Source organism: Condylura cristata, unplaced genomic scaffold (genome assembly GCF_000260355.1).
Source record: "Condylura cristata isolate star-nosed mole 26May11 unplaced genomic scaffold, ConCri1.0 scaffold00013, whole genome shotgun sequence".
In the NCBI taxonomy this organism is placed as follows: Eukaryota; Metazoa; Chordata; class Mammalia; order Eulipotyphla; family Talpidae; genus Condylura; species Condylura cristata.
The window spans coordinates 38,875,390-38,892,278 of record NW_004567114.1 but is presented as its reverse complement, the minus strand read 5'-3'; the positions used below and the strand labels follow the sequence as shown (position 1 = coordinate 38,892,278).

The window sequence follows — 16,889 nt, the reverse complement described above, 5'->3', positions numbered from 1 at the left end:
AGGGGTGTGGGCCGGAGGGCCGCGGCGCTCGGAGGGCCAGTCGCGGCTTGTCAGAACGGTCGCCGCCGAACGGGGCGAGGCAGCGTTGCCAGGTCGCGGCAACCCGGGGCCCGCGGAAAGATGAGAGCGCAGAGGACTCAGGGCTGCTGGAGGCGCAGGTAACGAAGCCGGGGTGCGGTGGGGGCGCCGCGGGACTTCTTCCGGGACCGTTGGTGAATGGAGAGGATCCAGGTGGCGCGGAACCGCAGCTCCTAGCGGCGGGGCCACTGCCCGCCCTGCTGCTGCTGCTGCTGCTGCTGCTGCTGCTGCTGCTGCTGCTGCTGCTGCTGCTGCTGAGGATGTGTGGAGCGCGGGCGGCAGTGGGGAGCTGAGAGCCGTTGGGCCCCAGGACCCTCGGGGCCCGAGATGAGTTAGCGAGAGCGGCCGCGGGGGCCAGTTCCTGCTGCTACAGGCCAAGGCAACGACCGCTGCCTTCCCAGGGCGCCCCTTCCGTGCAGAAGCCGTTAGCTCGTCTCGGCGTCCGCCTGCCGCGCTCCTGGCCCTGGAGACCATGAGGTTCCGTATCTACAAGCGTAAGGTGCTGATCCTGACGCTCGTGGTGGCCGCCTGCGGCTTCGTCCTCTGGAATAGCAATGGGCGACAAAGGAAGAACGACGCCTTCGCCCCGCCGCTACTGGATGCCGAGCCCGCGCGGGGTGCGGGTGGCCGGGCCGGAGACCATCCCGTCGGGTCGGTGGGTCTCCGCCGAGTCTCCAACGAGTCAGCAGCCCCGCTCGTCCCCGCCGCCCCGCAGCCCGAGGCGGACAACCGGACCCTGCGGTACCGGTCCCTGGTCTACCAGCTGAACTTTGACCAGACGCTGAGGAATGTGGAGAAGGCCAGTTCTTGGCCTCCCCGGGAGCTGGTGCTGGTGGTCCAGGTGCATAATCGACCCGAATACCTCAGATTGCTGCTGGACTCACTTCGAAAAGCCCAGGGCATGGATGACGTCCTCGTCATCTTTAGCCATGACTTTTGGTCGACAGAGATTAATCAGCTGATCGCTGGGGTGGATTTCTGTCCTGTTCTGCAGGTGTTCTTTCCTTTCAGCACTCAGCTGTACCCCAACGAGTTTCCGGGCAGTGACCCCAGAGATTGCCCCAGAGACCTGGATAAGAAAGCAGCTCTGAAAATGGGCTGCATTAATGCTGAGTATCCCGACTCCTTCGGCCATTACAGAGAGGCCAAGTTCTCCCAAACCAAACACCATTGGTGGTGGAAGTTGCATTTTGTATGGGAGAGAGTCAAAGTTCTTCAAGACTATGCTGGCCTCATCCTTTTCCTGGAGGAGGATCACTATGTAGCCCCAGACTTTTACCATGTCTTAAAAAAGATGTGGAAATTAAAACAGCAAGAGTGTCCTGAATGTGATGTTCTCTCCGTGGGGTCCTATACTGCCAGTGGCAGTTTCTATGGCATTGCTGATAAGGTAGATGTGAAAACATGGAAATCCACTGAACACAATATGGGTCTAGCCTTGACCCGGGATGCATATCAGAAGCTGATCCAGTGCACAGACGCTTTCTGTACTTATGATGATTATAACTGGGACTGGACTCTTCAATATTTGACTGTCTCTTGTCTTCCAAAATTCTGGAAAGTGTTGGTTCCTCAAGTTCCTAGGATTTTTCATGCTGGAGACTGTGGTATGCACCACAAGAAAATCTGTAGACCATCCACCCAGAGTGCCCAAATTGAGTCACTCTTAAATAATAACAAACAGTATCTATTTCCCGAAACTCTAAATATTGGTCAGAAATTTCATATGGTAGCCCTTTCAGCACCTAGGAAAAATGGAGGGTGGGGAGATATTAGGGACCATGAACTCTGTAAAAGTTATAGAAGACTGCAGTGAAAATTCACAAATACAAAAGTAAGTCTTCTATTTTTGATATTTCTTCGAACAGGATATACAATCAAAAGGGTTTAGGAACAGGCTTCTGCTTTAATGCAAAAAAAAAAATCTTGCAAGAGGTGTCCGAATATAGTCATCTTTTCCAGGTATATATGATTAAAATTTAATATGTCTACAGGTTTTAAAGACTAATCTGTATCTGCTAAAAGTAATGATTGTTGTTAACTGATGAGAGAAAAGTATAAATTTTATTTAAATCACGTTACCTTTTTATCTGGAACTTTGTACACTTTTCCACTTTCAAAACATTTTAAGAATGGCAAAATTTAAAATTGTCATAGAAGTAAAAAGTATTGCAATGAAATGTTGGAAGTATTACCAAAATAAACTCAGTTTCACGCTTGACAGTTACTAGGAAGGGACTGCTTCACTAATTTTATAATTCAAGTTATGTTTGTTAATCACCCTGTCAGAACAGTCATTTTCAGTATTAAGGATTCCTGTATTATCAAGATTTGCCTGTGCTTTGGAACCTTCATAGAACACACTTTCTTTTGGAATGTATTTGATTGGTAAGAAAGTTTCAAAATTGTTTTCACCTCAATGTAGAAATACAGTGGTTTTGATTTTTTTTTTAGTGCTGCCAAAATAAAATAATCATTTTTGCATAAAAATTTCCTATTTATTTTGCCCAATAAATTTTTACTTATGCCAGATTTCAGTAAAAGCTTTCTATAAGTTTTAAAGTTAGTATTACATCTTCATATTTACTACTTTATACGTTGTGTAACTGAGTTTGACGAAAACCCAACTCTTGAGAACACATTCCCTTTGGATAAAACTGGTTTTCAAATTAGCTAGGATTAGATAATGAACAATAAAAAGCTGTTGTGTGAGTGGAATAACAGTCTAAATTGTTTTCAAATGATACAAACTTCAGTCATGCCAAAGTCAAACATGTCCTCGTGCCAGCATTAACCGAAATCATACTTTGTAAAAGGACACAGGAAGTATATAACAGCAAACAGGCTTAAAATTACATTAATATAGACATTTCCCTTAGCTGTATATAACTGTTTCAACCAAAAATTACTGATGATTGTGTAACTATTGCAATTATTCATTTCTAAATGAACTAAGATTCATATTATGGTTGAAAAATACATATGGTCGTCTAAAGTGGGGACATTTCTCAATGAGCTATCTTTATACTGCCCTCACAGCGCAGTCTGGTTCTAGATTTGATCAGGGTTAGAAATGCAGATCAGTTGCCTTTGCACTAGTTTTTGATGCTCTGATCTGACCTCAACTCAAAAGGATTTAAGAAAATGACTTAACACCAAAGGTCTGAATTAACAGTTTTTAAGACAGAAATAGGCATGACCTTGACTTCAACGATACATCAACAAATATTTACCTTTCTGTTTTCTTTCATGCTGTTTTCATGTTTTCTGAAATCCTGAGGGGAAAAAAAATCTAGAAAGAAAAACCTCTTGGCTGCAAATTAAAAACATTCCACAAAATAATGCAGCCACTGTTACATTATTTGCTGCTTGTCTCAGGTGTTATAAAAGGAACTAGAGTACATTGGGTTTTTTGTTTTCACATAAATACATAATGAAGACAATCCTATTGTCACATATTCCTAGTTTTTTTTTGTCCTGTTCTAAATTCATAAATGTAAAAATTCAAGACATGTTTAAGTACTTAGTAATTAAAAAAAAATTCATTCATTACTAAATAATCTATTAAATATACTACGTATGATACAGTGAAACTGAAGCAAAATAAACTTCATTCCGTGTATGTGTACTATAATTGAAGATTAGTAAAATTTTAAGAGTCTAAGAATTGGAACATAAATACATCCTAGTGATACTTACACATGCATTTTTAAGTTTCTAACCTCCCATACCTACATCCATATTTTTGGCTATTTGCATTTATGAGAATTACTTTTGTGACACAACACAGTGAAAACTGACTGCAAGAATGATAAGCCAAAAACAACGCACATGGAAAAATGTATATTATTAAAACTGAAGATTTAATTCTCCATTAAAAAATTATACATCCGTAAGAAAATCACAAAATTTATATCCATAATTAAGTTGCATGAACTTTGCAGATACAAAAACATTAACTCCAGTCTCTAGAATCCAAATTTCAATTTTAACTTGTATTTCCTTGAATACTATCAGTTTTAAGATAGTAGTTAACAATCTATTTTAATTCCATTTTTAGCCTTTAACCTTCAAAGTTACACAAAATTAATCCAAGTCATATAGCAAAGAATTCTGAAAACTGAATGCACAGTGAGTCACATGATCTTTAATAATCGTCACACTACCATCCTGCATATTGGTTTCTTTTATGTTGTCAAAATCAGTCATACTGTGAACTATAGTTTTGTTCTGTAATGAATATAGGTGATGTCCATCTAATTCCTTCTCTTCAGTTACTGCTGCTGCTTTTAAATTACCCTTTTTCTCATTTAAGTAAATGGCACATTTTTCTGATACAGATTCAGGTTTTGTTTGAAACTCAGGTTGCTGACACTTTCCAAATAAAGTCTGAGAAACATCAAGAGACTCTTGTTGCAAGCATGTAACTGTACCACCACCTTCTATTTCTGGTGCTTTAATTGCTATGGATGAATCAGAATCAGGTATTGAGGTAGTAGGATGTTCTATATTTTCTTTTTCAGTCAGATGACTTCCTTCATTGACTTTTTCTTCCTTTTCATGTAGTTGATCAGAGTCACTACAGTCTTGAAACTATGTCAAGAGAAACAACACATTAATGCTTTCAAACAAAATCAAATTGTAGTTCCCTTTGCAAATAAAATTTTTTTTAAGCTATGAGGGAATAACTTGCAGACCTGCAGATATGCTTCCAACCTCCCTCCTTAAAGTCATCCTCCAAATGCTACCAAGTCATTTTTTTTTTTTGCAAACAATGCAAACCTGCCATTAAGTCTCTTATTAAGCCTTTTCAATCCTTTCAATGAATCTTCACCTTTGCATAAAATAATCTAAGTTTTCAAAGTGTCTACAAAATCCTTTAACAGTTAAAAGGGGGTTCTCGATTTTCTTGAATGTCAGTTGATTCTTCAGGGTTACTCCCACCTGCCCCATATCTCAAATTGTTCTAGTTATGAAATTATTTCCAGGAACAGTATTGACAATATATTAAAAAAAAAAAAGTAGACATACTTCTTTTTAAAAAATATTATGTATACCGAAATGCAGTACCAGCCAGAGGTGCAGGGGTGGCAAGAGGATTCACCAGAAACAGCAGGGACCAGAACAGGCAGATCGACAAAGTGCACTGCTGAGGGGAGCAGCGGGCGAGACAGGAGGGGTCTGCTGTGCCATCTGGGTCACCTTCAGGGTAGGTATCGAACTCACGCTGCAGCGGCCACTGCTTGACTTAGCTTCGCAGTGTAGAGCTCCAACCCACTGTGCCACCCCAGAGGGCCCACAGTAGACATACTTCTTTTGAGAGCCAAAAAGATTTACCCCAGGACTAGCACTCAAACTTCCCAACTGTTTGTTTCTCTCTATTCTTTCTTTCTTTTTTTAAGATCTATTTACTTATGCATTCAAGACTTGGGGTATAAGCCAGAGTATGGGGTGGGAGCTTGAGGGTGGTAAGAGGACCCATCAGAGACCAAGTGGGGAACAGAACATGCAGATTGACCAAAACACATTGTTCAGGAAAGCAGTGGGGAAGACAGGAGTGGTCTGCTGCATCATGTGGCCACAATCAAACATGTGCTGCAGTGGCTGCAGATTGCTTTATAATGCTGCGACCTAGCCCCTTGTGCCACTAGAGGCGCCAAGTTTCTCTCTATTGGACAGTTATTTGGATTAAATGCGGAAAAAACTGCAGTATTTACTAGCACACAGTAAATATATACAAAAAAAAAAAAAAAACAAAACCTAAGATCACTCTTCCTAGCCACCATGTACATTTAAAATTATGTCAAGAAACCAAGAATTAAATTGTTAGGTCACATTCCAAATCACTTCTCCACTAAGTCCATCAAAACTCTTACCTTGGCATGAATCTGAATCTTACTATCAGAAACCTGAAGAACTTCAATTAACGGTACTGGATGGTTTGTCTGTTTGAATGGAGAGCTTGAGACTTCTTCAAGAAACTCATTTACATTTTCTTCATTGACAAACAACCTTTCCTGAAATAAAAAGGGAAACAATGTTCTGCCTTGCAATTCATAGTTGATACAGCTGTATATAAAAACAGTTCATGAAATTCTCACAAAGCCCTGGTGCCACATTGGGATGGGGCGCAGCACTGTGGAGCTGTCCACAGCCACTGCAGTTTGGGTTCCATCCTGGCCAGGAAGGTGATCCACATGGTCTGGCAGATCTTTCCTGGCCTGGCAGATCTTTCCTGGCCTATCCACTGGTCCCCTCAGCAGTGTACTTTTTCAATCTGCCTGTTCTGCTACCCACTCTGTCTATGATAAATCCTCTCACCAAACCCCCCCCCCAACTCTGGCCTGTACCCCAATTCTCATATGCACAAATAAATAATTTGTGCATAAATAAAATTCTCACAAAGTTCAGGATTATACTTTTTTGAAAAGTTTGTTAGTCTATACTGTCCTAGTCAAAGAAAACAGTATTTAACAGAGCAATAAGAATTGCAAGAGAATATACTCAACTAACACACATATATAGGAAAATAGCTTAAAAAAGTCCTGATTCATTTTCTAAAGGTTTTTCTCCTAGGTATTTACAAATATATTTTTCTTACTATTTTATAATATTCTAGGGCTATAAATACAATTCCAACTACAAAATGTAATTCAATTTTAGAACACTTTCTAATGATTAAGTGAAGAAATACACATATACGTTTTATTTCTTGACCAGTTAAAAGTGTATATATACCATGGGTGACTCGGTGATGGGAACCCACGGGGATTACAATTGAGATGAAAAAAAAAAAAAATGTACCAAATGTAAAAATAAACTATTATATTTAAAAAAAAAGTACATATATACACAAATTTTTTTAAGATGTATTTATGCATACAGGCCAGAGGTGCAGGGGGTAAAAGGATTCACTAGAGATCAAGTGGGGAGCAGAACAGGCCAACTGACTGAGGGGAGCAGTAGGGAAGCAGACTGACTGAGGGGAGCTGTAGGGAAGACAGGAGAGGTCCACTATGCTATGTGGGTGAGCTCCCTGGCCCAGGATGGAACTCAGGCCATGGGGTGCAGCACTGAGATGTTAATCCCTAGGCCATCAGGCAAGCCCCTAATTACTGATTTTACTATAAAAGATAATGAAACTGAGTGGCCCTAGTGCTCCAGAAAAATACTGTCAATCTTAATTAAGGCTTATATTAATGTATTTTATACTTATTTATGCATGAATAACAATTTTAATCTTGACAAAGATCAGTTACTTATATCTTGATATAACGTCTATCAATAATGTATTCATTATATGTATATCCACCTACTACTCTTTAACTTAAAAAATTTTACCTAATACTCAGAAATCCCAGTCCAATACAATGCAAAGCAAAAAAAGTTGAACATTATGGCTCCATCACACTTGGCACAAATACCATGATTAATGAAGTAATTATGAATTACTTGCAGGCTTCAAAAATATAAAACACAGTTGCCTACTCTCATTTTTGTTTAGCTATTTTAATTAAGTTAAACAGTAGAAAATCATATAAAATCATCTTTAGTGTTTTCTCAAGTGTTTACCCATAAAGTTTTCTTCCCACACTGAAGTATTCACTTATTAAATCAATTACATGACAACCCTTTCTTAAATTTCTCTCCTCTGATGGCATAAATAGTCAATTTCACATTTTATGCTCTCACAAAGTATCTTACCTAGTCCCAGCTACTTATTCTGATTTTGAAGGGTTTCAAATTAATCACTTCTTGCAGAAGACACCCCCCTTCACAACATAACCCCGAGGTCAGTAACTTCATTTGTAATATTAATCTGTGCAACTAGTGTTGTTTCAGAGAATTTAATCCTTGGATACAAACCTCAGTCAAAACTACCAATTTTTTTTTTTCAATTTAAAAAGTAACTTTACACTTTAAATCTTTTTTATTACTTGCAAATAATACTGGAGCACTGAATCTAAGAACCTCAATAACCTAAAAAGTACAGCAAAATTACAATAAAACATCCTACTCATCAAAATTATGCCCATTTTGAACATTTGCCCAGAAGAGGTACAGCTACTGTTGGTGCTGCTCCGTATAGAAAATATAGATATACTTGTTAAATGCCTTTGTGTCAAATACTAGAAACAAAAAGAGGCAATTACAATGTGTCAATAACATAACACCCACTACAGGACAACCCTATCTATGGGCATCAGATCTAGACTCACAATCAGGTGTGAGAACTGTGGTATTAGCTGACTTACTTTTGAAGGTCATTTAAAGAATGAAAAAAAATTGCCAGCTTAAAATATGAAAACTGTGAAAGATCAAGAACACCCCCTCTCCAATCTAGCAGATAAGTGTGCAAAGGTATCTGCTTAATCTTAAAAATCAGAACTGACTCTGCAAGGAGGAGATAGAGAAGAATTTGATGCCTGAGGGCAAACTAACTTTTCTCCCACCTCTGACTAGAGAGACAAAGATTTTTACAAAATTTTCAAAGCCAAGAAAATGTTTAGCCCCCAGCATTTGCCCTATATAATAACGTGCACTGATAGGCCAAGACAATTTAAGATATCAAAAGATCTAGATCTACAAATGAAAACCAGAAGCCCCTTGTCAAGAGCAATTAATTTATATGATTAATATTCACTGTTCTGTAAATTACTCTGTAACAAAGTACATCAAATGAAGTCAAATTTATGGGTGGCGTCTTTCTCATAGGGTAAAATCTGTTCAACTGTTTCCAGGGTTTGAAACGTCACTGATTACTAATAAACTACCAGTAAGGCTTTTATTTCCGTTAACACCATAACGGAATGCTTAATAAACCTACCTGGTAATAGAATGACAAAAGTTCTAGAAGAAATACCCTCAACTTTTCACATATAATTTTAGAGGTTCAGAAATCCTTGTAAGGCCATTCATATTTTCCTTTAGAGACAACAGACTGCACGTAAACAAGTGCATTCAGGACAAAGTTGAAGACTGGAAACTCATGCACCACAGCGGTTGCCTGTAAGTTTTTGCTTTTTCCCCATACAATTTAAATGCTCACTGTTATCTTTGCGGTTTAGAATAAACTACTTTACCTGTAATAGCAAATTTTAAAAAGGCGATAAAAAACAGCATTTCAAATGTTAGACTACAGAAAGAACTGTTACCTCCAAAGAACTGTCGTTTATACCATAATACCACTGTCTCCACTGTCCATAGCTCTCGGGCGATTTTGCGAGTTCTATCACTGCATTGTCTGAAGAAATGCTAACCATTGGTTCTTTAGTACTCAATTTATTCTCTGAAGCAAATTGCAAAACAAAGGAGTAATAAACTAGGTCTTGCGTGGAGAAGCACAATTTGTACCGAAGGGGGTTCACATCCCCTTGAAGACTCTGCGACTGAATCTGAGGCACTTGGATTAGCAGGGTCAGGGATTCTTCGTCCTGAGTACAGTGCAGAGGAGGACACAACAGTCCCCCGCTGTCGGCCTCGGGACAACCCATGGCTCGATCAGATAGCTCGCTGCTGGAGCCCTCTCCCGCCAGGCGCACCTCCAAACCGAGGTCTTCGCATGTACCCCCTCTTCCTACAGAAGGTCCCCCAACAAAATCCCCGAAAGAAGTACACAACGAGCCTCCGCCACCGCCACCGCCCCCGGGCAAGCTCTCCGCTGCGGGACCCGGCTCCTCGCGGACTCCCGCAGTCACCGCCATTCGCTCGCCGAAGTCCCGCTCCCGGGGCTGGGAGACAAGCTCCCCTCCAGCGGTGCACGCCGAGGTGTTGCCGGCGTAGTCAGGGGTCCGGGCTGGACACGGACCCGAGTCGCCTTCCCGCTGGTCAGGCCACGTCGGGTCCGCCTCCTCCTCGCAAGGGGAAGCGCAGGGCGTGCCGTCAGTTCCGGGCGCGTCGCCCGACACTTCCGGCGCCGGGGCAGGCTCCGGGGGCGGGGCTGGCAGCGCCACAGGTAACGTCACCACCAGCTGCCGCCGGGCCTTGTTGAACTGCGCTTTGCCGCGGCTGTCGTCCACGGGGTATGGGAGCGACAGCTTCAGATGGTAGTCGGGTTTTCTCGAGTCGAGGCTCAGAAGCTTCCCCGTCACCTCCAGCGCCGCCTGCTCGGCCGAGCGCAGCAACGGTAGCTCGATGGTCACCACCAGCTCCCGGGGCACGGGGCTGGGAGCCGAGTCCCGGGAGCAGCGGTAATCCTGGAGGTCCACGTGGTGGCGCTGCACCACGCTGTAGCGAGGCTCGGTGGGGGCAGGCGGCTGGTCAGGCTCGGGAGGAGGGGAGGGCGCCTGGGGCTGGGAGACCGGGGCGTCCTCGGTGACGGCCGGACCGGAGTAAGGGTAGGGGAAATCCGGGAGCGGGCTCTCTGGCTCATCTTCGGGCCGGGTAGGGGCGCCCCCAGGCAGGGGCGTGCGCAAGACGGCGGCCTCCGGGGTCCCCTTGTATTTGATCTTCAGGGTCTTGGCATTCCTGTGGTCCAGTTTTACACCGAACTGCTTCTCCACAGCCTCTAAGGCCGTGGCGTCCAGCATCTGGCGGAAACGCACGTGTCGCCGAGCCAACGCCAGCGCTTCTGGGTGGAAAACCACGTCGTAGGCCGTGTAGCGGGCGCCGCGGCCTCCCGCGTACTCGCGGCTGGGAGCCAGGCTGTAGGGAAGGGACCACTGGCTGCCCGACCTCGCTCCCGCGGAGCGCGGCCGGCTGCTGGGCGCACCCACCAGCGCATTGCTACAGATGTTCACATAGCAGCGACGCGCCCCGTCCAGGCTGGTGCGCAACACGTGGCCTGGCTCCGGGTGCACAAATTGCACCTTCACTCCGCGCTCACGCTCCAGCGCGGTGATCTCCTCCTCATAGCGCCGCCGATTTTCTGGGTCGTTGAGCTCCGAGGCGTACTCGGCGAACATTCGCCGAAACTCCGGGTCCTGAAAGGCGGAGGTGAGTCGTTGGACCTCTTCTCCGCTCAGGTCTAACTCCTCTAGTCCCGAAGCAGCTGCCTTCTTGGCCATCCTACCCCTCGGGCCAAGGCTCTTGCTCTAGGGCCAAGGGAGAGCAGCTCTGATGCGTTAGCAGGCTGAGTTCGGTAACTGTCAGCCAACTGAGTCTACGCAGCGCGTGTTGGTTGCCATAGTGACATCACAACACGTGGGGAGGAGGGGCTGGGACGCGCAAGAATGGGCGTGGGGTCGTGGAAACGCTAGAAATAATCTTTAGTTTTCTTCAAACCAACCACCTTATGTTTTGCAGGTTAGATTCCGGGGCCATAGTGCAATAACTTCTGCAGAAAAACTAGTATAATTCATAATTTCCAGCATTATGTGCATTTTATCTTATTCATGGTTCACACCATTTCTAGATCTGACACCCATTTCAGACCGTAGAAATCATTTCACCACATTTACAAAACTAATTCAAACCTAGGTTTTCTGCCCTTTTTTCACTTTGCTAAATCAGTATCTCAATCTTCCAGATATTTCACTATATATTAATAATTTGCCCTCTGTACCTGCCCAAACTGCTCCTAAATTAGCAGTTTGAGTAACAACTCATTTGGGCAAGAGACAGGTACAGGCGATTCATAAATAACCAGTGATTGGTAAGTTTTTAGGCATGTGAGAGATGTATAAAATTGTACACTTCTATTGTACCTGATGCTCTCTACCAAGAACTACATTTGGGATCTTCAAGTGATGGCAAAGAGACAACCCTCAGGAAATGGAAGTCCACACTAAATGTCTAAACTTAGGCAAGTGAAACAGTTGTCCTAGAACAGGACAAGTCCTAACACATAACTGAAAAAAACAGACTCATGAAATAAGACAGTGGAGTTTTCTGTTGTGCTCTTTTGACTTCTAGCCTTGGTTTATAAGCTCTGGAAAGATGACCTTGCATAGCTCTAGTCTTTGCATACTCTAGTGGAGTATGGAGAATTACTGTTTTGTAAGGAAGTATAGGCAAGATTTATTTGCCCAGTCAAATAACCCAGAGTTAACTTAGCCATGCCCCTTACCAGGGGTGTGATCATGGGCAGTTGATATACCATACTTGTAAACCTGTTTTTTTCATGTATAAATTAAAGGTAATGGTGAACTTAATAGGGATTAAGTTGCACAGTGAATAAGCATTTAGCACAGTGCTTGCCATAGTAAATATTTAATGCAGGTATTAAAGAAGTAGAGCAGTGGTTTATAAGCCCCACCCTCTTTTTATTCAGATCTGTCTAAATGCAAAGCCCATGTATAAGAACAATAGAAGATCTTCACTGGCTCAATATGGTGGGTGGGGGGTCTTGGCTCTATAGAAAAACATATGAATATGCACGGGATCAGAATTTTATCCTGCTTGAGCTGAGCTGTCACCATTATAACAAGGACAGAGTCACTCCACTGTAGATGTTATTGAATGATTAGGACCCACCCCAACTCAGTAGGGGTATTTATAAGACACCAGTTAAATTCCTATACTTAAAAAACAGAAAAAGCAATTCATAAACATTAACCCAGTTTGTAATCATGTCTTCTGTGGTGCAAACTGCAATTTAAATTAGCTGTCAGTGCTTCACAAATTAGGATGCTTTACCTGAAAATACTTTTTTCTCCAAAATGGCTATGTTGGCGAGGATTCCTACACAGCTATAACTGGGTAAAACAGAACAGCATAGTGCTCCAGCCCCTGGTACTCCCTAAGGTCTCACTACAGGAGACCAAATACATAAGTTTTTGACCTATATTGCTATTGACCTACCCTCTGTTATTGACCTGGCCCCTGAGGTACATTAAACCTACATGCTTCACTTATTGAATACCAACTTAGAAGTATACAATCTCTTGCTTCTCCCCAGAGTGGAAGCCAGAAGAAGCTTAGGGTACCCATGCCCCTTAACCTATAACTGTATTAACTTCTCATTTGCTTATCTTTCTCTGGTTCTGGTTCCTGTTATTCTGAATACTAATCACTAGGTTCTGGCAACTTAACCTGTTTTCACCTTACTTCATCTCACTTACCTTGTCTAACCCCTTGTCTAGCCATTAACTATTTCTGAAGATTCCAAAAACATCTTTTTTTTTTTTTAAGATTTATTTATTTATACATAGAAAGAACTGGGGTATAGGCCAGAGGTGGGAGGGCGGGGGTGTTGAGAATTTTCACCAAAGACAGAAGGGGAGCAGAACTGGCAGCTTTACTGAAGTACGCTGCTAAAGGGAGCAGCACGTGAGACGTGAGAGGTCTGCTGTACCATGTGTACCTAGCTGTACCATGGCTAGGGATTGAATTTGGGCCACAGTGATGCTTGGATGATAGAGCTGAGACTTAACCCCTACACTACCATGGGAGCCCTTGGAAACTCATTTTAATTACAGAACCCATTGTTAATCAGTGAGGAGATACTTTGTATACAATTTCCATCAATAACTTCCTACCCATCATCTTCCATAGTTAGCTCTTTAGTTCTCATAAACTAGACAAACCTTCCAAATGACTGTTCACTGCTACCATTTTCAAGCAAAGCCCAAACTAAAACTGTCCAAGCAGTCTGGCAGCTTTTATACGTGTATGTTGATTTCATATTAAACTTTCAGTTTTTCCAGGCTGTTCTTACAATTAATGCCCAGGCATGATCTTTTAACAAATTTTCCATCTGAAATTACCACTTCATCCTTAGTTGCTAATTCATTTCTTACTACATTCAGATTGAATTTCCTTGAGGAATTTCCACATTACTGTCATTTTTATCTTCTCTCAAAGAATTTTCTTTGAAAGAAATATCCTGTATTGCAGGCTCCTCCCCTGTATTGAAAAACTCTTAACTCATCCAACAACTTGCTGTCACTCAGAATTACTTCTGGGCTATTTCAGTGCCACAAACTAAAGGTCAATAAGGGAATGGAGTTGAGTGATTACAGACAAGAATAGGAAAACATACTGCTTCAAAGTAAAAGACCAAAAAGATTATGTAGAAACTGTTTTTCTTAGGTAAACTTATAAGGTCACCATGATTGCTAATAAAAAATTCATAAAATACAAATTTAAGCAGAACATTCTAAGGTTTACTATAATTTTATTGTAACTTAATATCAAAATAAATACAATACAAAATTAGGAAGGAAATCTTCAGATAGTCTTGAAGATTCAAAACCCTTGAAGTTTGCTGAAAACAAAAATAATTAAAAAAAACATTTTAGAAACCAATTTTTGCATGCTTCTCAATATTTACTTTTAGCTGAATCATTTTAAAAATAAGTCAGTACATGCATATGGTCTTGCATTGATTCTCTCCATAAGCAACTACATGTAACTTAAAGGTAGTCAAACATAAATAAGCAAGTAGGAGGGGAGGTATGCTTTAAAAACACATGGTAGAATACTGAGTGCAGTTCTTTTCTATTAGAAATAAATCTACATTAGCCTTAATTAAAACATTACATTTATCCATAATCCCTTCATTTTAAGTAAGTTAGAAAAGTTCTAAGTGTGTACACTTAAGTGGATATACATTTAAAATGTTTCCTTTAATATTATAAAAACTGCAATAGAAATAGCTATAACTACTTTTACGGCTAAGCCCAAATATGCCACTGAGGTAAATTCCTAGAAATGGAATTCCTGTTATGTGCAATTGAGATCTTAAGAAATCTTGTCAAATTGACCTCGGTTTTCGCTGTTTTTTATTCTGATCAACTCTGTGAGAATGGCTGTCTCTTCAATGCATCCCCAATACTGTGTTTTAAAAATTAAACAGCCAACTTGAGAGGACATGTGAAACAGAGTTAACCTTACCTACTTTGACTACATGTCTGATTAACATAATTTCACAATATTCTCTCAAAAGACTTCTTTTTAAGAAAAACTAGAAACAGACCAAATTATTTTACTATATCTTGAAATATTTTTCTGTTCTCTTAAAAAATAATACCAAGTTATTTGATCCTGTATTGAAAGAGGACACATTGTTAATACCAAATTATAGTTTGGAAACCATGTAAAAACTTTGCAACATTTGAGTCCAGAGAAAATAATGGAATCAACTTTTAGTTCAACAATAAGCGAGAAAATAATGGAATCAACTTTCAGTTCAACAATAAGCATCAAATACAAATCAAGTATGACACTAGAAACTTCTAAAAGGGACACACACTCAAGTGACTTCTACTTCAATGTGTTAACAGCTGTTTTAGAAATATGTATAAAGGCCATAGAACAAAATGATACTGCAAGGAACATTACAAGAGATTACAAGTATTGTTATAATGAATCAATTTTCTATTGTGACTGTCTCCAAACTCATTTTTTAAGAAAGAATAATGATGTGGCTTGCAGAGGTAACTGTAAAGAACAGATAGAGGTAAGTAAGTAAGGAGAATCAGGTTAAAAAAAAAAAAAAGATGAAGCCGGTGACCAAACCAAATGTTTTTGCTCTACAGCTATAGAAATGGGCTACTCATTTTGGCTGTGTGTCCTAGCAGCTAAAGCCAAAGAAGACAGTTAGATGTACAGTTCCACAACATAAAAAAATAGTTGTTTGGGAGAGGATTTCTCTCGTCTAGAATCCTGTTGAATGTTCCCAGTACTGGGGAGTTATGGAGAGAAGAAAAGCCTCCCCTGCCAAAAAAAAGAGTTCCCAGTACTGAGTTTCATAACTCTTACAACAAATTTCAGTTCAGTAAAAGTCCATCTAAAACAACATATGATCAGAGTTGACTTAGTCCTGGGGGTATCCTGGTATCAACAAGGAATGGTGAGACTGGAGAAGAGCTTGCCCTAACTTAAGGGCAATCCAAAAGTTTTCAGGTTTGCTATTGTTTTTAGGATTCAGTGTGGGGCTGGTAAAATGAAATACATATTAGTCAAGAATTAGGTAATTATAATATCAGGTTTAGGAAGAAGAGGTATTTTTCCTTTTCAATTCTTATAATCATTGTTTCAGTGTTCTGTATAATGTGTGTTCATTTCTATTTGAATAAATTAATTGCAAAAATTTGTTTTATGGAACAACTTATTTTTAACAGTATAAAGCCAAGAGAAGCTTCTTGCTGTTTTATGGACACTTACCTATCTTCTATTGTCTTACTGGAAGGATAAAAAACCTTGAATGAAAATCCACTTCTTGGAAATGAGCCCTAGGGAGAAAAATGAGTAAATACTCAAACTTCTAATAAAGGGAATTGCTATTTTTTATATCAAGTTCTTTGGTCATAAAGTTATGTGACTATAATACACAGAAACAGGTTTTTGCATGACATTTACAGGGAAGAAAGTATTACTATAAAATACTTCTACTTGAAACAAAAGTTGGTGAAGCAATCTTACTGCTAGGGAATGGCTCAATTTAGTATTAAAAAGTACTACGTGGTGGTGCTAAATAAACAAAGACATGACAGGATGTTCAAAAAATATTTCCTGCTGATAGGCATAGGAAAAAATGTTCATTATCATGTATCATTAAGGAAATGCAAATCAAAATCACAATGGGATACCAGCTGTATCAGTGAGGATGGCCCAGGCCAAAATGACCAGAAATAAGTGCTGGCAAGGGAGTGGGGGATGAGAGAGAACCCTCTTATACTGTTGTTGGGAATGAACTGGTCCTGCCCCTATGGAAAGTAGTATGGAGATTTCTTAAAAGACTAAAAATGGGTATCCAAAGAATACAAAAAACTAATTAGGAAGACTACAGCCTCATTCTCATGGCATTATTTACAAGCATGATACAACAATAACCTAAGTGCCCAAAAATAGATGAGTGGATCAAAAGTTAGTGCATATATAAACAGTGAAACAGTGCTCAGCAGTCAAAAAAAAAAAAAAAAAAAAAA

At 40.8% G+C, this 16,889-nt stretch overlaps 3 protein-coding genes across 5 annotated transcripts in view; 1 reads left to right on the top strand and 2 right to left on the bottom strand.

Moving 5' to 3' along the window:
* The first annotated feature begins 18 nt into the window (after positions 1-18).
* On the top strand, positions 19-2,557 carry MGAT2 (mannosyl (alpha-1,6-)-glycoprotein beta-1,2-N-acetylglucosaminyltransferase). The gene has a single exon (XM_004681898.2). The coding sequence runs from the start codon at positions 551-553 to the stop codon at positions 1,892-1,894; it is 1,344 nt and encodes a 447-aa protein (XP_004681955.1). The 5' UTR covers positions 19-550; the 3' UTR covers positions 1,895-2,557.
* A 1,120-nt stretch (positions 2,558-3,677) lies between these two features.
* On the bottom strand, positions 3,678-11,145 carry DNAAF2 (dynein, axonemal, assembly factor 2). 2 transcript variants are annotated; one of them, XM_004681894.2, is made up of 3 exons: positions 9,234-11,145; positions 5,955-6,095; positions 3,678-4,671 (listed from the first exon to the last, which is right to left on the bottom strand). In XM_004681894.2, the coding sequence occupies exons 1-3, from the start codon at positions 11,082-11,084 to the stop codon at positions 4,165-4,167; spliced, it is 2,499 nt and encodes an 832-aa protein (XP_004681951.1). In that variant the 5' UTR covers positions 11,085-11,145; the 3' UTR covers positions 3,678-4,164. The 2 variants fall into 2 exon arrangements, with proteins under 2 accessions (XP_004681951.1, XP_004681952.1); XM_004681895.2 differs by lacking the exon at positions 5,955-6,095.
* POLE2 (polymerase (DNA directed), epsilon 2, accessory subunit) overlaps positions 4,219-16,889 on the bottom strand; it is a 36,722-nt gene continuing 24,051 nt past the window's right edge. Inside the window, exons 18-20 of one of the 2 annotated variants that reach the window (XM_004681896.1) lie at positions 16,126-16,193; positions 14,206-14,224; positions 4,219-4,234 (exon numbers count right to left, since the gene is read on the bottom strand). In XM_004681896.1, the coding sequence (XP_004681953.1) occupies positions 14,206-14,224; positions 16,126-16,193 (87 nt within the window). In that variant the 3' untranslated portion in view covers positions 4,219-4,234. Of the gene's footprint in view, positions 4,235-14,184; positions 14,225-16,125; positions 16,194-16,889 lie in introns of those variants that run through there. The other variant, XM_004681897.1, reaches the window with a different exon arrangement.

Bases quoted from the DNA above. Each gene is read 5' to 3' on its own strand.
- DNAAF2 (XM_004681894.2), bottom strand. From the start codon at position 11,084: ATGGCCAAGAAGGCAGCTGCTTCGGGACTAGAGGAGTTAGACCTGAGC. The intron at 6,096-9,233 runs GTAACAGTTCTT...TTTTTATTTCAG, and splicing joins TAAACGACAGTTCTTTGGAG to GAAAGGTTGTTTGTCAATGA. The intron at 4,672-5,954 runs GTAAGAGTTTTG...CTCTTGACATAG, and splicing joins AGATTCAGATTCATGCCAAG to TTTCAAGACTGTAGTGACTC.
- MGAT2 (XM_004681898.2), top strand. From the start codon at position 551: ATGAGGTTCCGTATCTACAAGCGTAAGGTGCTGATCCTGACGCTCGTG.